The 20,215-nt window shown below is 38.1% G+C and overlaps 1 protein-coding gene and 1 pseudogene across 40 annotated transcripts in view; one reads left to right on the forward strand and one right to left on the reverse strand.

The window, feature by feature from the left end:
• PHLDB2 (pleckstrin homology like domain family B member 2) overlaps positions 1–20,215 on the reverse strand; it is a 231,950-nt gene that overhangs the window by 78,456 nt on the left and 133,279 nt on the right. For all 40 annotated transcript variants that reach the window (XM_074033475.1, XM_074033496.1, XM_074033487.1 and 37 more), the window contains one exon: positions 9,073–10,421. In XM_074033475.1, the coding sequence (XP_073889576.1) occupies positions 9,073–10,421 (1,349 nt within the window). The remainder of the gene's footprint in view (positions 1–9,072; positions 10,422–20,215) is intronic.
• LOC123572143 (small nucleolar RNA U3) lies at positions 15,018–15,128 on the forward strand (annotated as a pseudogene).

A 20,215-nucleotide genomic window follows, 5' to 3' on the forward strand; every position in this document is an offset into this window, starting at 1 on the left:
TTTGACCGAGATCCTGCCACTGCACTCCAGCCTGGACAACACTCTGCTCAAAAAAAGAATAATAAATAAATATAAAGTAATTTGACAACAAATATGGGGACCACTTTTACTAGAAACAATCAATAGTCCTCTTTCACTTCATGTATCTCCAAACACACACACACATATATATACACATATATATATACACACACACACATATATATATATATATTTTTTTTTTTGACAGAATTTCACTCTTTTGCCCAGGTTGGAGTGCAATGGCTCAATCTCGGCTCACTGTAACCTTCACCTCACGGGTTCAAGCGATTCTCCTGCCTCAGCCTCCGAAGTAGCTGGCATTACAGGCATGTGCCACCATGCCCAGCTAATTTTGTATTTTTTTAGTAGAGATGAGGTTTCACCATGCTGGTCAGGGTGGTCTCGAACTCCTGACCGCAGGTGATCCACCTGCCTCGGCCTTCCAAAGTGCTGGGATTACAGGCGTAAGCCACCATGACTGGCCTCCACTCCTATATATTTGTTGGTCTTGATATATTTTCAGTTTTCATTTAGTCTGTATTTTTTTCTACAAATTTTATTTATGAGCTTTATTTCTTATTTAGAAACAAGTGTTCATATATTTATGATTTTAAAAAAGAATGCGACTTCTTCTATAACTGACATAGGGGCATAAAGGGCCTCTTTTTAGTCCAAGTTGCTTTTTATATTTCAGCATTTAGCCTGAGCAAGCTCAACTATGTGAAGAGTAGGAACATACATCTCTCAAATTCTAAGAATAATTTTTTAATGCATGGCACCATCAAGAGGCAATAGCTTGTACTGCCACTGTAAGAACAGAGGATTTGCTCTCAAGAATAGACTACTGCAAAAATTCAGCTTAAGGCTTAGACTGAATCTGAAGATTAAATCAACTTATGTACCTCCCAGTGGCCATTCTAGCTCAGAGTATAGGAAGAAAGCCATTGTTTCTCAAGATCCTTTCAAAAGTCTTGAGTCACTAAGTTTATTGGGTTGGTAAACAAACCTCTCACCCCGTTTGCAATTTAGCTGGCTTCTTCCAGCTAGTGCAGCCATTTTTTTTTTAATAACTTAAAATTATACTCAGGATGTAGCAAACGGAAGGGCCACATCAGGAAGGAGATTCAAGTCAGACTGGAGGACGAAACAGTTTTCAGTACTTAAACTTGTCTTCACATTTCAAAGACATTCTTCTAAAATAAAAAAAAAAAGATTAATGCTATGACTAAACAACAATAAGCATGCTCTTAACATTGTCCATTCTGCTATCCAAACAAAAAATACTGTCAAACTTATAATATGGCTCAACATAGCCAAAAAGGTCTGAATGCCCAACTTGTTTTGGGGGGTCAGGAGTCACCAGGAAATAGAGACAGCAAGAAGCAAATAGAGAAGCAAAAATCTACATGTGGAGTCACTTTGACCTGACCACGCTCACTAGTCTTGGGTTCCTAAACAATTTTTCCTGATTACAACATTAAATAATACCAACCCATTTATTTTCTGGCCTTTAAAATAGGGTCTGCATCTGACCACCTTTCAGAGATTAGAGAACATATAAATTTATTTTATAAAATACCAAAAGTCCTTAAACAAATATGCTCAATTAGTCTTTTACTTAATTTTAGAAACATTAGATCTATGATCTGCTCAATGGTACACAAGCAAGACTCTCGGACCTGTAGCCTTGGTTTTTGTATGACCTTGGAGAGCAACAATTCTTACAAAGAATGCTAGAAAATTTTCAAAGTAAAGAAAAATAACTCTTTCATTTTTTATTTTTAATTGAAATTTGGAAAAGAATTTCTCCTTTCTGGAAGTAAAAAAGAATGTATTTATACTGAAATATCTTCATTTTTTGCATAGAGCTTCACTGTTACCTAGAACTAAATGCATATCATCTGGGAACCAGGGATGCAACCTACAGTCACAGATTAAGGAAACCCAGAATGGACGTCAAGAATGGGTATCAAAAACATTCAATTACTCTTTTTAAAAACATGTAAAGAATGCTTCCTATGCTCTAGTCATCTGGCTAGGAGGTGCATCTATAGTGGTGAGCAAGATAGGTAGGGTCCCAGCCTCTTACTGATTAAAATTATTTAGTTATAAAGTGCTTTCATAGGAGCTATAAGGACAAAACACCTCCAATGGTAGGAATTGCTGACCCAGACATTTCACCTATTCACATAACTACCACAGAAACATTAATATGTGCCTTAAAAGAAAGCCAACCTTATTTTCAAGGAATCCATATGCAATGTAAAAAATTCATATGTATGTAAAAAATCAGAAAACCTTACTCCATGATGCTTCATGAGAGCTGGCATCACATTACACCACGTTTGAGAAATAAGTATCAACGTGGCCCTGCAGAGTTCTAAATGGCGACAATGCTATTTATCAAGGTAGTAGACGACCACTACCAGCCAGAAAGAAAATATTGGATGGCTACAATGCAATTCGTGGGAATCCACTGGTTCTCCACAAAAGAACACAGGTGCTTTTGGCAACGTAACCAAATGAATACTCTTAAAAGCATCAGGGTTTGCTTTCATTTTTTTATTTTCCCCTTTTCTTCTTAAAATGACTTTCACTGCCTTGGACCATAAAAAGCTCTAGACAGCCATCACTACCTCTGGACTACTTGGAGGAGGGCAGGTGTCAAACAGGATGAATACAAGAATACCCTACTTTATAATGATTTTTCTAACCTCTAAAACAGCAGTCCCCCAAATTTTTGGCAACAAGATTGGTCTCATGGAAGACAATTTTTCCAGGGACATGGGGGAGGGATGGTTTTGGGATGATTCAAGCACATTACATTTATTGGGCACTTTATTTCTATTATTATTACAGTGTAATGTGTAATGCAGTAATTATATAACTCATCATAATATAGAATCAGTGGGAGCCCTGAGCTTGTTTACCTGCAACTAGTCGGCCCCATCTAGGGGTGATGGGAGACAGTGACAGATCATCAGGCATTAGACTCTCATAAGGAGCGCACAACTTAGATCCCTCACATGTTCAGTTCACAACAGTGTTCACGCTCTTTTGAAAATCAAATGCCACCACTGATCTAACAGGAGTTGGAGCTCAGGCAGTAACGTGAGTGATGGGGAGTGGCTGGAAACACTAATGAACCTTTGCTGGCTTACCACTTACCTCCTGCTGTGCAGCCCCATTCCTAACAGGCCACAAACCGCTACTGGTCTAAGGCCCATGGCCCGGGGGATGGGGACCCCTGATCTAGAACATCTAACTTGTCAAAGAATCAGCATCCCAGCCCTCTAGCAACACCTTATCCATTAATGTCCTCTACTTGAAACATAGCTCAGAGGAAGTTAAAATGACCCACCAACCAGTCCAAATGGATGTCACAAGGTCTATGAACTGAAGTGCACACACTTCATGTACTGGGGACCTCCTTGAGACCTCACTTGTACTTAGTCACTCTTAGTTCAGAACACTTCAAATCAAGACTTGATAACTGGTTTCTAAGATCATAAAAAACGAAATGGCTGGCAAAAATGACCAAAGCATGAATTGGTAGCTGAGAGCAAAAACAAAAAAGAAAGAAAAATTATTTTTTTAAAAAAGGAACAAACTAAACATCTCAAATAGCACAGCAGCTGGAAGTTATTTAATACAGACTCAAAGTAGATAGTTTACCTCATTAATAGGTCCTCGGAGGTGCATAATTATAGTTCAATCTTTAGTACTCAATGAAACTACCTTGCGTTTTCAAATAAAGATTGAACACATTAAAAAAAAATCCAGGTGGAACACTAGTATAATCACAGCTGAGCTAAAAATATTACAGATATTATGCTTAGTGAACCAGCTTTACCCCACCTGGTTTCTTCATTAATGAGTTAAAGAAATCTTTGGCATCTATTCGTTCTTCATTTATATAAGAGTTGCATTTACTTTTTGAAAATTATGCTTTGACAATTTGGAGGTCCTAATAAAATGCACAAGTGACTCACTCTATCCAGTCAATTAAATTGCACTGCCCATGAAGTATATCTCATGGGCTGGATGCCTAGACATATCTTTTCTTGGCTTCTGAGGTAAATCATAAATGGCAGTAGAACATCAGCTTCACTGACTCACTATTCTCTGCAGTTTTTGTTTTACTGAATCTGTGCTACAGTTTTTGTTTCTAATCCTTGGCCTGGGATTCTGGTTTGCATACAACTGATAGTTATCTCCACTGGTGGCAACCATGACTAGGAATCTGGTTTCACGATCTGACCACGTGGAGAGTTGTCAGGTAGAACTGGAATCCAGCCTTGGTCAGGTGAGAGATGACAGATTATTTGTTTGTTGTTGTTGTTTATAATTTGTTTGTTTTTCTATTTGTGTACTCAGATCAGGAATATATTTAGTGCCTGATGGAAAAGCAGTCTTTTGAGATCTGTGTTCCAGTGAGATTTTGTGTTCCAGTGTTCACTTTTGATCTGTAATTGGAGCTGTAGGACTTATGCCATAAACCTTTCATCTGTCTCTCTACCTGGGGGCGGGGGGAGGGGGAAATACTCTGTGTAGGTGAAATATTTTTCTATCTCCCAAGGATAATAATAAATTAAATAGAGGAGGCCTACTGTTCTGATTGGTTTACAGAGACTAACAAGTAGTTAGAGAAATCTAACATTCCCAGAATTTCAAGAATTTATTTTCTTGAAGTAAATTTTGTGAAATTCTAATGCTTTAAAGGTGCTTTTTTAAATAATGGGGTCTCACTCTGCCACCCGGGCTGGAGTTCAGTGGCATGAACATGGCTGGCTCACTGCAGCCTCAATCTCCTGAGCTTAATCAATACTCCCACCTCAGCCTCCCAAGTAGCTGGGACTACAGGTGTGCACCACCACACCCAGCTAATTTTTGTATTTTTTGTAGAGACAGGGTTTTGCCATGTTGCCTGGGCTGGTCTCAAATTCCTGGGCTCAAGTGATCCTCCCACCTTGGCCTCCCAAAGTACTGGGATTACAAGTATAAGCCACCTCACCCAGTCTAACTGTGCTCTCTTAAAAAAAAAAAAAAAGACCTGATTTGATAATTTGGTTTTAAAAACACCTTTAGGGACACATGTTCTCAGAATCTCCTGGGGCTGTGTCATGGGCAAATATAACTTTTAAGAAAGAAAATACATTTTAATAACAACAACAACAAAACAGCTATACATCTTTTCCTTGTTTCATCAATGTATAGTATAATACAAGTATAATCTCATTTTTTAAAAAAAACTTGAATGTTTTATGATGAAGAGATTAGTTTACCTGAACTTTTAAACTGCCTTTTATTAGTTTGCCAAAAACATAAGCTAAGATTACTTCCATAATATTAAGAAAAATATAAACTTTTTGCTCACCTAAACTGAATTATAACTGTGACCAACCTTTTCACATTTTCCGTAATTATGTCCTGTGATGTGTTAGCTTGAACATAATTTCTAATACCTTTAAGTATTTTTGATGTGTGTCTGGTTGTTCCAGAATGTGGAAGAGCACAATGAAGAGCAGAAGTTGATGGAAACAGAAAATTGCAGATCTGCAAAAGGGGAGTTAGATTTAACTTGGTTTATAATGCTTGCAAATAAAAAGGCTATAAAGAAGTAACAAAATTTTAAGAATTTGGCAAAGTTTGCATGATTTTGATGCAATTATTCATAAAGTATGTTTAATGTAATGCATTAAAAATGTAATATATGACAAGCACCCTGTTAATGTAAAACTAAAATGCAGTTATTGCTATTGAAATGACAGACTGAACTTGGAGAAATCAGTCGATGCTTGTAAAAGGCAGTAAAAGGTTATTCCACATAATCTGCCCAAAGAACAGAGATTAGTATCTTACAAGAGTTTTCCTGAGCTTTGCGCTGATTGGAACGTATTCTTGCATATTTAAAATAACAAAAAGAGTTTTCTTCATTTTTGAACGATTTGAGGCTTCTTGCTCATCATAAAATAATCCATTGCCATTTGATTAAACAGCCAAACCACAAACATTCACTACTCTCAGGTATACACCATTCTTTATGACTCAAGTGACAAAACCTCTCATTTTGCCTTCAAGATCAGGCAGACCCTAAATACAGAAGAAAAAAAAAATTCCAAGATATCTATTTCTGAACCACTTTTACGTTTTCCCAGAGAACCTCTGGGCAATCACAAAGAATTGTTTTTTAATTTTACAAAAAGAAAGAGGCTAGAAATAATTAGGTTTGCTCACTGCGCCCCTAAAAATTTCTCAAATCAAATGAGGAAGTCGCCTGCCCTTAAGATAATTTTATACAGGTAAAATATGATTTTTAATATTATAGGTAATGTTCAAAGATTGGGTACTTTACAGAAAGGCCCTGAATATATGCCAGTGCCCTCACTCTCTGTAATATGTTCTTAAAAAACTGATTTAAAGGATTTTAACTCTCCTTCATGCTGATATTGTTTGTTAAATTAACCACAGCCACTTAACTCTTACATTCACCAAGTATTCTCTACTTTCCCCGTGAGCTTGCCTACAAAATACAATATCTCGTTAACAAAGAAAAGACAGTTTTAGAACCTTGTGGACAGAACTTTACCAGGTATTCTTAACTCTTAATATTTCAAAGAATTGCATAGAGAAAATTAGACAGTACTAGGCACCCAAATCAGATTTTCAGGACTTTTTAGTCCAGAAATAGATGACTGCATGAAACCAAATTAAGAGCCCAAGAAACAGAGGAATAAGAATTAATTACATAGAAGTGATTGAATTGTAATAAAAATTGAATTTCTAAAAGTGGATATGTGTTTTGGAATATTACTAGTATTATTTTTAATGTTCTATTTTTTAGGGGGAAAATGCTTTGGCATTCATACTGCTCTATCTCTAATCCTCTATTCAGCTAACTCTGATTTTGCAAAGTAAATGAAATATTATTTTAATGGTAAATTGTTCTCACTGATCTCTGAGAATTCAGGAAGTAATCTGAGTCACTTTACTTTTTAATGGCAATATCATAATTTGCATAGGCTTGATAAGAATCTGTCATCCCTTTTACCACAATGTAGTCAAACAAATAGACTATGCAACCAAGATCAAGCCTAGAGTGTCAAATTTAAAAATAAACCTCATTTCAACAGATACGATAAGTCCACTATTAAAGAAAAAATATATATAACTTCATATTTACAGCAATATCCACAAAGCTCTCCCAAGAAGTCAAAACTGTTTATGACTTAACGGGCCCAACCTTACAGGCAGTACAGAAGGTCACTTCCTGGATTGCCAAGAATCATACCAGATTGGGAAAATCTGGAGGAAAGAGAAATTCACCAACACTTAGAGATGCTGAACATGAAAGCTAGCAGAGATGAATTTCTTGAGTTTGGTTGCCTATCCTTGGAATAGAAGAGCAAATAGAAGCATTTAAGGAAGACGTCCAGAGTAATGGAAGCCATTAAAAATGCTCTCCCAGATTCCTTGTTATCGGATAGAAGTTAATATTCTGGCTTTATAAATAACAGTTGCTTTGCATGGTATAGCATTATATTTGCTGTCCATAAACAAGACTTTTGTATGCTAATTAAAACATCTTCTGAATTTCTGTCAATGAAGCAAGCCCAAACACAATGCCATTTTGTGACCAAGAACAGTCTGCAGAGATTATTTATGATAATAAAGAGGAATGTCATACTGAGTACTGTATAACTGACCCACCTAAAGACTATCTAAATTCTCTAAGGTTATGCACATTTGTTTTCATTCACCATTGTCAGTTAGGATATTTGAAAACTCTGTAAGAACAGACATCAACTTATCAAAAACTATAAGTGATGCAAATGATTACTGCTCTAAAATGTCAAACATACTTCCTACTGGATGGATGCAAATGGTTTCCGTCCATTATAATCCAAAGGTTACAACAGGTGTGTCCAATCCTGGTACACACTGGAGAAGAAGAACTGTCTTGGGCCACACATAAAATACACTAACGATAGCTGATGAACTTAGAAAAAAAAAAAAAAAGGCAAAAAAAATCTCATCATGTTTTAAGAAAGTTTGAGTTTGTATGGGATGACATTCAAAGCCATTGTGGGCCATGTGCGGCCCACAGGCCACAGGTTGGACAAGGCTGGGTTACAATTTTATTGTCCTATAGGGTATTAACCAGTTTTGTGATTCAAAAATCATATTCTAGAATATTTTAGCAACTAAAATACTTCTGATAATCCTATAGTGTTGTTGTAAATCAGCTTCACTATCCTGCAGCTTCTCTCGTTAAGGAAATCACGAATCAAAAATGAATCAAAGTAATCTCTGACAGGTATTCATTCTAAAAGAGAAAAACCTGTGCTTAAAAGAGAATGGGAAAAAGCAGTTGTCTGTTCTCATTCATTGGTGAGCCTCTCAAGGGATGTTTCCTCCTGTCTTCTTATTTTCAATAAGTATAAATTCATTTTAAATGGAAAAAGACAACTCAATAGATCTTGTATGTGTAGTTTGGAGTCACTGTACGTGCTAAGAATCAGAGCTAAAGATAGTAAGGTTGTGTATGAACAGTGTGGAGAAAAGCTGAGCACCACTGAGGCAACTCCAACTTTCTAGACAACTTGCTATAAAGACAAATTCACTACCTAATTCTTGGTGAGTCATGATTTCACTGACTACTTCTCTCATAACCATACACATGCAAATTTAATGATATAAATAATACAAGTCAGCATTTCCTCATAGTCTTAAAGAGAAGTTTGTTAAGACTCAGAAATTTCATAAAATTCGCAGCTCCTCTGTTATGTTTTTAAAGAATTTATACTTGTGAGAAGTCCGCAGAGCAACTAAATTAACATTAATTCCTGGAGGCCTTCAAGATAGCCAAACATGCCTATTAATAGTGATATGGGAAGAAGAAGCATATAGCAGAAGAGAAGAGAAAGACAGCAGCTGTGGCTGGTGAACATGAATATCCTATATTCCCACATATCCTGGAGTCCATCTCCAAGGCTGCCCTGTAGATGCTGGTTAATGAAACAGTGAGGTCAATCACTGTTAGATGATTACCAATCGCTCCATCTCCTGCTCCCTCAGTCTTTCCTCCCTCTGCCGCCGGTGATAATCCATCAGGTCATCACGTCCTGAAATGGAGCTAATGCTGCTTTTCCGTTCCCGAAGGACAGGCTGGGGGGTTCCTGAGGTCTGTCTGAGGCTTTCCAAATCAGCCTCATCAAATTCCACAGATCCACAAGAGAAGTTCCTCCTGGTCGCAAACACTCTGTCTGACTCTCCAGCAAGAAGTGAATGACTCGGGTTTGTCCCCACGTATGAAGCCCGATCAAAGTCATCAGAGGCGCAGGAAGAGGTGGAGGCCAGAAGCATCTTCCAAGCCACTCGAGGACTGGCAGGGACACTGAGGGTAGAACTTACATAAGGATTGCCTTCAGAAGCAGAGGTTTTATAGGGTAAAGCCCCTGAGCTCAAAGAAGAAAAATTAAGGTAATTGTCATTGTCTATTATGCTATGAGGTAGATCCTTTTCCCCAAGTTTTGTTCGTTTGGAATTGCCCAGAGAGTTTCTTGGAGGCAAGCTGAGAGGTGTCAGCTGGTTCTCTGTGGCTTTGTACAACCTGGGAAGTGATCGGCTGTAGGCTCCCATGTGACTCAGGCTGCTGCTGGAGTACTTCCTAGTTCTCAAATTGATGTTTTCAGATGCAAGCTCCTTGTGTCTAGTTAACTTGGGTTGAAGCGTCAGGCTGTCCTGAATGCTCATTTTCCTGGCTTGCTTTGGGCTTGAAGGCATGCTTGCAGCTCCCGATCTGCTGATAGGAGGGGGGCCAGCATCACTCAGGGAACTTCCATTCCACATGGCCAGGAGCGAGCCAGATGCCTTCCGACCTTCCAGCCCTCCGAGAAAGTAGACATTGTCGTGCGATTTATTCCTTGAGCTATACTTGGAATACGGAGGCTTCTCTGAGAGCCTCAAGGCCCTTTCACTGTCCCGGCCAGTATAATGATCAAAGTCTGCTCTTCCAAGTGGATATCCGCTGAGGGAGGATGTAGTGCTGAGTAAAGGAGTTGGAGGTTTCATAGCAATATTTTTGTCAGTTCCATCATAAGAGAACTGCTTGCTTCCCTGGATTTTGGCTAAGGAGGGGCTGCTTTTCACACTGGTTCCCAAAGGAGAAGGGCTTCTCTTTGCAGGCACAGGTTGTGAGAGGGTTAAATAGGAGCCAGAATAGTCTCCATTGGCTTTAAATCTCAGACTGGAAGAGTATTTCTTTGGGCTGAGGCTCTCCATCATGTTTTGGAAATTGTTCTCAACAGAATGCACCACAGCGTCTTCCTCTAAGCTACCATTTTCTAAATCTAGCTCCTTTTGTATGTAGCTATGCTCTTCCATAATCTTGCTGGAATCTGTAAAGAAATGAAGAGAAAATTTTGCGTTAAAAAAGATTTTAAAAGAACAATCGCTTGTTAGGCCTACATCTGAACAAATAATCTTGCGGTCTGACCTAATGCAAATAAACACAAACTCAGTTTTACTAATAAACCTGTTAAAACCATACAGCAAATTAGAGGATAATGAAGATCACTGATCTGAGATATCTTATGTACAAAAGAAAAATAACTTAAAAGGACAGCAATGACATTTGAGTGAAACAAATCCCTAACCAAGTAAAGGCGCAGGATTAGGTTGGGACATAAAAAAGACAATTTCTCCTTAATGTTCTGGCCCTTCAAGGAACACCTGCTTCCCTAGTGACTAGCTAATGCCCAAAGGCATAATGCAATGGACTTTACTATAGATGTCTCTGCTAGAATCATTAACTGCTCAGAAATAAAGTCCTGAGGAAACAAAATTCACGTTTGGGCAGAAAAAGAAAAGTTTACGTTAGACACTGATCAATAACGTGAGAGTTAGAAGATGGTTCTTTAAACGAGGGCTCTGGGAGTTACCTTCTTAACAAAAAGACTTAAAGCTCCTTTAGTCATCAGAGGCAGGTAATAACAAAGAAAAGAGTATTCCACCAATTACTGACATGTGATCAGGATGGTATATTTAAAAACCTGAAACTGTTATATCCTTCAAATTTTCTAGTACCCCAAATGCACTAAGCTCATCCTATCAGGACCTACTCACTCTTCCAGGGAATAGATCAGGATTCTATGTTCCATGATTAAAATTTTTAAGAAAATATGTTTTCATCCCTGGTTTGAACAATGTTAACTTAAAGAACTAAAGTTTTAGCCTATGAAAATATCTTTTAATTACAAACTATTACTGCAAATGGGAAGGCTTATAATTCTACCTGTTAAAATTTTTTTTCTTAGATTATCAGTAAAGTGAAAATACAATTTAAACATTGTCATTGAACTCATGAACCACTAAAACTGTCCTCCAACCCTTAGGCACATCAGACACTAATTATGACATCTCTGGTCTATATATAAACAGTATCACATATGGTTAGTAATGGTTTCATAATGTGGTTGTCTTTGTAACTAGGCCACAGGTTTAAGGAAGAGGTTATATCTAGTATTTTTATCTTCCACCCCTCTAGCTCTCGTTGCCCCAGAGGTGAGCAATTCAATGAATGTAAGCTTTCCATTTTAATCAAAGCCTTCCTCACTCCCTCTCAGCCATGGATTAAGGACCTTCACCCTGTTGCTCAGCTTCACACAGTTTCTGAGCAAATTCAGACAGCCTAGTAAAGAGCTCCTTCTTTATCCACAAGACCACGAAACAGTCTGGCTGCATAAATCCTGGTCATGGGCCAGGTACCCAACTGCCCATAAAGGTGCAGCCTTCCCCAACAAACTCTGCCTTGGGTTCCTTATCCTCTAACCCAAAGCCCTGCCCAGATAGATACAAACATAATTTATCTTTTTAAATGTACCTAAAAAAAAATGAAGTTTCTTCATTATATTTGGCTCCCAGCTGGCATCTAGTCCTGCCATCTAGCTCTTGGTAAGGCTTTCATTTCCTCTGGGACAGTGCCCTTTCTGCCTCCAAGACAAACACTCTTCTCAGCATGTGTCTACTGCTATCAATTCCGGTTTTAAAAGCAACACCAGCCTAGTTTGAGACCTATCTTACCATGCCCGCTTAGAGGACTAAAACTGAGACTCCTCTATTCCGAAGTAACATCACCTCTCGTTGGCTTGCCATATTGAAATTCCAGCAAGCCTCGGCCAATTCTCTCAAGTTAAATATTTTGGAATTGAAAAAACAAGGAAATAGATGAATCTGAGGACATTACAGTGTTATTTATTAGAATGGGAAAATACCATAAATGCCAAATAATAGGGAAAAAATCAAATAAGCTATAATACATCATGAGAGCATATTATACAATCATTTAAAATCATATTTTGAAGTACATTTTATAGCACAAAAAGTACATTTATAAAATGTTAAGTTAGTTTTAAAAAACATCAGGACACACACCCACACACATGGATTATACACACACAGGTATATTTCTGTATGTAATACAATGAGTGCCATTTTCTTATACAGTTGACTCTTGAACAATACAGGCTTGAACTACATGGGTACACTTACACGCAACTTTTCAATAAATACACTGGAAAATTTTTTGGAGATTTGCAATAATTAGAAAAAACTCAAACTGCATAGCCTGGAAATACTGAAAAAACAAAAAAGAAAAGTGAGGTATGTGATGAGCATAAAATATTTGTGGCTACTAGTCTATTTCATCATTTACAACCATAAAACATACACAAATGTCTTATGAAAAGTAACACAGACTACACATAATGCCATTCTCAGTAGAGAGAAATGTAAACAAACATAAAAATATGATATTATATCATGGTTGCATAAAATTCACTGTAGTACATACCATACTACAGTAATTGGACACCCCCTGTTGCTACTGCAGTGAACTCAAGTGTTGCAGGTATTCACTGAAAACGCCACGTGATGCTAATCACCTGTGCATGTGCAGTTCATCTCTCCAGTAAATTTAATATTGCAGTAATAAGTTATATCTCATGGTTCTCAAGTATTTTTAACACATTTATTTTAATACTATAAACCCTGAATAACACCATGGGACACATACAAAATGCCACTAGTGATGCTGGAAGTGCACTCAGGAAGCAGAGACAAGTCATGATATTACAAGAAAAAGTTGAATTGTCTAATATGTACCAGAGATTGAGGCCTGCAGCTACAGTTGCCTGCCATTTCAAAATAAATGAATCCAGCATAAGGACCACTATTAAAATAAAGAAAAGGAAAATTGTGAAGTTGTCACTGCAAGCTATGCCAAAAGGTATGAAAATTTTATACTTTTTGTGAAATAACTTTGAGTCTCAGTGAAAGTGCACCTTTTAAGTGGGCACAGAATTCCTTTAAAAAAAGGCATGCCTATAGACTCTAATAATATTCAAGAAAAGGCAAAATCATTACATGACAACTTAAAGCAAAAGGAGGTAAGGAATCTAAAGCTGGAGAATTTAATGCCAGCAAAGGATGGTTTGATTATTTTAGAAACAGGTTTGGCCGAAAAAATATCAAGATAACAGTAAAAGCAGCTTCTGTCAACCAAGAGGCAGCAGATAAGTTCTTGGACACCATATAAATTCCCTGAGGAGAAAGGATATCTGGCTGAACAGGGTGGTTTCATTGTTTTTATTTATTTGCATATTTTTAAATCAACTCCTAAGCACTTAAATGAACAGGTTTTTAATGAAGACAAAATTTGCCCAATCCTGAAAAAAATAAAAATGCCACAAAGGACATTTACTAGTAAGGAAGAGAAGCGAGCACCAGGATTTAAGGCAGCAAGGACAGACTTACTCTACCATTTTGTGCATACGCAGTCATAGTTATGACCAGAACTGTCCTCTATAAAGCTGCTAACCCTGAGCCTTCAAAGGAAAATATAAATACTAGTCTGTTAGCTGTACCACAAGCTAAAAGACTTCTCATTGGACAATGAGAACTCTTTTCCCGGATTGGTTCCATTGACGCTTTGTCCCTGGAGTCAGGAAGTACTTTGCCAGTAAGGGACTGCTTTTAAAGTTCTTTTGACATTAGACAATGCCTCTGGCCACTCAGAACTCCATTAGTTCAACACCAAAGGCATGAAAGTGGTCTACTTGCCCCCAAACACATCTCTAATTCTGCCTTTAGATCGGGGGTCCTAAGGACCTTTCAGGCTCATTACGGTACCCTATGGAAAGCACTGTCAATGCTATGGTAGAGAACCCCGATAGAGAGAAAAACATAAAAGCCTGGAAGTATTACCCTGTTGACAATACCATCATTGTTACAGAAAAGGCCATGAAAGCCATGGAGCCCAAAATAATACATATCTGTTGGAGAAAACTGTGTCCAGATGTTGTATATGACTTCACAAAATTTACAACAGAGACAGCCAAGGAAATCACCAAAAAGACTGTGGATATGGCCAAAAAAAAAAAAAAAAAAAGGCAGTGGGTGAAGGGTTTCAAGATACGGGTCTTGAAGAAATTCAAGTGCTAATACACCACACAAGAGGAATTAACAGAGGACAACTTAATAGAGAAAAGTGCTTCTAAACCACTGTCAGATGATGAAGAAGATGTAGAACAAGCAGTACCAGCAAACAAACTGACATCACACAATCTGGCAAAAGGGTTCCGATTATTCAAGACTGCTTTTGCCTTCTTTTGCAACATGGACCCTTCTATGATACAGGCACTGAACTACAGCAAACGGATGAAGAAGGATTGGTCCTATAAAAAAAATTTTTAGAGAAATAAAAAAAGTAAAAAGTTTACTTTTTGTAAAGTTACACTTTACAAAAGGGCGTAAAGTCACACTAAGTGTGCCCGCCTCTCCCGCCTCCCCTTCTACCTCCTCCACTTCTGCCTCTGCCACCCCAGAGACATCAAGACCAGCTCCTCCTCTTCCTCCACCTCAGCCTACTCAATATGAAGACGAAGAGGATGAAGACCTTCATGATGATCCACTTCCACTTAATAAATGGTAAATATAAGACTATACTTTCAGGTATCATTTCTATAGTTCATTACTAGAGAAGTTTCTCTGAACATGTAGAGTACCAACTTCTATGCAAAAAAACTAGAAAATCAAGAAGAAATGGATAAATTCCTGGACACATACACTCTCCCAAGACTAAACCAAGAAGAAATCGAACCCTGAATAGACCAATAACCAGTTCTGAAATTGAGGCAGCAATTAGTAGCCTACCAACCAAAAAAAGCCCAGGACCACAGCTGAATGCTACCAGAGGTACAAAGAGGAGCTGGTACCATTCCTTCTGAAACTATTCCAAACAATAGAAGAAGAGGAAATGCTCCCTAACTCATTTGATGAGGACAGCATCATCCTGATACCAAAACCTGGCAGAGACACAACAAAAAAGGAAAATTTCAGGCCAATATCCCTAATGAATATCAATGTGAAAATCTTCAATAAAATACTGGCAAACCGAATCCAGCAGCATATCAAAAAGCTTATCCACCACGATCAAGTCAGCTTCATCCCTGGGATGCAAGGCTGGTTCAACATATGCAAATCAATAAACATAATCCATCACATAAACAGAACCAACAACAAAAACCACATGATTATCTCAATAGATGCAGAAAAGGCCTTCAACAAAATTCAATAGCCCTTCATGATAAAAACTCTCAATAAAATAGGCACTGATGGAACGTATCTCAAAATAATAAGAGCTATTTATGACAAACTCACAGCCAACACCATACTAAATGGGCAAAAACTGGAAGCATTCCCTTTGAAAACCAGCACAAGACAACGATGCCTTCTCTCACCCTCCTATTCAACATAGTATTGGAAGTTCTGGCCAGAGCAATCAGGCAACAGACAGAAATAAAGGGTATTCAATCAGGAAAAGAGGAAGTCAAATTGTCTCTGTTTGCAGATGACATGATTGTATATTTAGAAAACCCCATCGTATCAGCCCAAAATCTCCTTAAGCTGATAAGCAAGTTTAGCAAAGTCTCAGGATACAGAATCAATGTGCAAAAATCACAGGCATTCCTATACACCAATAACAGACAAACAGAGAGCCAAATCATGAGTGAACACCCATTCACAATTGCTACAAAGGGAATAAAATACCTAGGAATACAACTTACAAGGGATGTGAAGAACCTCTTCAAGAACTACAAACCACTGCTCAAAGAGAGGACACAAAGAAATGGAAAAACATTCCATGCTAATGGATAGGAATAATCAATATCATGAAAATGGCCATACTGCCCAAAGTAATTTATAGATTCAATGCTATCTCCATCAAGATATCATTGACTTTCTCCACAGAATTGGAAAAAACTACTTTAAATTTCATATGGAACCAAAAAAGAGCCCGCATAGCCAAGACAATCCTAAGCAAAAAGGACAAAGCTGGAGACATCATGCTACCTGACTTTAAACTATACTACAAGGCTACAGTAACCAAAACAGCATGGTACTAGCATCAAAACAGATAGACCAATGGAACAGAACAGAGACCTCAGAAATAACGCCACCCATCTACAACCATCTGATCTTTGACAAACCTGACAAAAACAAGCAATGGGGAAAGGATTCCCTATTTAATAAATGGTGTTGGGAAAACTGGCTAGCCCTACACAGAAAGTTGAAACTGGATCCCTTCCTTACACCTCATACAAAAATTCATTCAAGATGGATTAAAGACTTAAACGTAAGACCTAAAACTATAAAAACCCTTGCAGAAAATCTAGGCAATACCATTCAGGACACAGGCATGAGCAAAGACTTCATGACTAAAACACACTAAAAGCAATAGCAACAAAAGTCAAAATTGACAAATGGCATCTGATTAAACTAAAGAGCTTCTGCACAGCAAAAGAAACTATCATCAGAGTAAATGGGCAACCTACAGAATGGGAGACAATTTGTGCAATCTATCCATCTCACAAATAGCTAATATCCAGAATATACAAAGAACTTAAACAAATTTACAAGAAAAAAACAACCCTATCAGAAAGTGGACAAAGGATACGAACAGACACTTCTCAAAAGAACACATTCATGCAGCCAACAAACATATGAAAAAAAGCTCATTATCACTGGCCATTAGAGAAATGCAAATCAAAACAACAATGAGATACCATCTCACACCAGTTAGAAAGGCAAACATTAAAAAGTCAGGAAACAACAGATGTTGGAGAGGATGTGGAGAAATGGAAACACTTTCACTCTGTTGGTGGGAATGGAAATTAGTTCAACCATTGTGGAAGACAGTGTGGTGATTCCTCAGGGATCTAGAACTAGAAATACCATTTGACCTAGCAATCCCATTACTGGATATATACTCAAGGATTACAAATCATTCTACTATAAAGACACATGCAAACATATGTTTATTGCAGCACTGTTCACAATAACAAAGACTTGGAACCAACTCAAATGCCCATCAATGATAGACTGGATAAAGAAAATGTGGCACATATACACATGGAATACTATGCAGCCTTAAAACAGGATGAGTTCATGTCCTTTGCAGGGACATGGATGAAGCTGGAAACCATCATTCTCAGCAAACTAACACAAGAACAGAAAACCAAACACTGCATGTTCTCATTCATAAGTGGGAGCTGATCAATGAGAACACGTGGACATGGACAGGGGAACACCACACACCAGGGCCTCCCAAGGGGTGGGGGGCTACAGGCAGGATAGCATTAGGAGAAATGCTTAATGTAGATGATGGGTTGATAGTTGCAGCAAACCACCATGGCATGTGTATACCTATGTAACAAACCTGCACCTTCTGCACATGTATCCCAGAACTTAAAGTATAATAAAAACAAAGTTTTCAAGGTTTCTCCATGTTTTAGCATTTTAGAAAATACATTTTCTCTCCCTTGTGAACATCTTAATAACCTTTTCTCTAAATTACTTTATTATAAGAATATAGTCTATCATACATATAAAATATGTGTTATTTTGTATTAAAATATGTGTTAATTGGCTTTGTTATTAGTAAGGCTTCTGGTCAATGGTAAACTAACAGTAGTTAAGTTCTGGAGGAGTAAAAAGTTATATGCAGATTTTCAATTTAGCAGGCTGTCAGTGTTCTTAACCGCCGAGTTGCTCAAGAGTCAACTGTACATACACCCAACCATACACACAGGTAGGGATCAAGCCAAAATCCTGGGAATCAACATTGGTCTCCTCTGTCACTAGCACCCCCTTCCTCATTTTATCCATCAATAAATCCTACCAACACTGTCCTTAAAACATATTCTGAATCTGATCATTTCTTAGCATTTCCACGGTGGCCTCTCTAGTACAAGCCAGTATCTTCTCTTGCCTCCTCAATACGCCTATTCTTCCACAACAATAATAACAATAACAATGGACTGGAAGACACCACACCAAAAAAATCAGTAGTGATTTTATTTGGATGGTAGTTTTACCAATGACTTTTAATTTACCTCTCTCATACTAGTTCATATTTTCTACATTTTATATACTTGGATTGTTTTGACAAGCAGGAAAAAGAACTCACCATAAAATACTAAATATGTAGCAACACTTCATTTTAAAGCTGATTAAACATTTTCTTTTTTTCTTTTTTATTTTTTTGAGACAGTTTCGCTCTGTTGCCCAGGCTGGAGTGCAATGGTGAGACCTCGACTCACTGCATCCTCCGCCTCCCAGGTTCAAGCGATTCTCCTGCCTCAGCCTCCCCAGTAGCCATTACAGGTATGTGCCACCATGCCTGGCTAATTTTTGTATTTTTAGTAGAAACAGGGTTTCACCATGTTGGCCAAGCTGGTCTCTAACTCCTGACCTCAAGTGATCCGTCTGCCTCGGCCTCCCAAAGTGCTGAGATTATAGGTGTGAGCCACTGTGGCCAATTAAACATTTTAAGTTGATTTTTCCTTAGCTCTTGCCCAATTTTCAAGCCAGATACTAACTTTTCCAAAAAAGGTTAAAGAACTTCTTCGCCAGGCGCGGTGCCTCACGCCTACAATCCCAGCACTCTGGGAGGCCCGGGCAGGCAGATCACCTAACGTCAGGAGTTCGAGACCAGTATGACCAACATGGAGAAACCCCATTTCTACTAAAAATACAAAAAATTAGCCAGACGTGGTGGTGCATGCCTGTAATCCCAGCTACTCGGGAGGCTGAGGCAGGAGAATCACCTGAATCCGGGAGGCGGAGGTCGTGGTGAGCTGAGATTGTTCCATTGCACTCCAGCCTGGGCAACAAGCAAAACTCCACCTCAAAAAAAAAAAAAAAAAAAAAAAAAAAAAAAAGTCTTGATCAGACTAATTAATATATAAATACTGAAGACTGCAACATTTTTTCCAACTCTTCTAAATGACTCTGGCAAAAACATTAATCACACGTATTTATCTGTTCCACTCTATGCATCTGAAAAACTAAAAAATCAAACACTTTCCTGATAGGAATACAGCTAACAGAATTGTTATTAAAAAGTCTCTAGATGTTTGCTGAATAATAGCTAAGATAATATTAACATTGTTTTTTAGAATGTAGCTACATTACTTCCATATTTGAGTAGTTCTGTTTATTGTACAGGTGAAAAAAATTTAAATCTCAATGGGTAGTTTTAGGCACTTCATTCATTAAATTCATGCCTACTGTTTATCAGACATTGACTTAGCAGGCATTAGTGTTACCCACTAATATTCCAGTTCTTCTTCTTTCAGGAACATAGCGAGGTTGCTCTTCCTCGTCTCTGTGAGGTTAGGTGTGGCTACATCCCTTGCTTTGATCAATGAAATATGAGAGAAAGTAATGTGCCAGTTCCAAGCTGAAGCATCATGAGTCAGAGCATGGTTCACCATTTCCCACTCCCCTGCTAAGACAACTAGCCTCCATTCAGGCTTGCGGAGGCTTTGTTAGCCCACACTCCTGAATGAGGACAACATGGAACGAGGTCCTTGTCAACCTAAGATTGTCTGCGGCCACTGAGATTTGGGGCTTCTTTGTTACTATGAGGATGCTAACCTTCATTAAGTGCCTAGTGTAAATCAGGTCCTGAGCTAGGCATTGGGAGACATATGGTAAGAGATATCATTTCCTGCCTTTACATAGCTTAGAGTCCAAAGGGAAAAACATACTTATGAACAAATAATTGCTATGCATTCCTTAATGGAGAGAATTGGTGGACAGGAAAAGGAACATGCAGTGGGGCGAATAC

This window comes from Macaca fascicularis, chromosome 2 (assembly GCF_037993035.2).
Source record: "Macaca fascicularis isolate 582-1 chromosome 2, T2T-MFA8v1.1".
NCBI classification, from domain to species: Eukaryota; Metazoa; Chordata; class Mammalia; order Primates; family Cercopithecidae; genus Macaca; species Macaca fascicularis.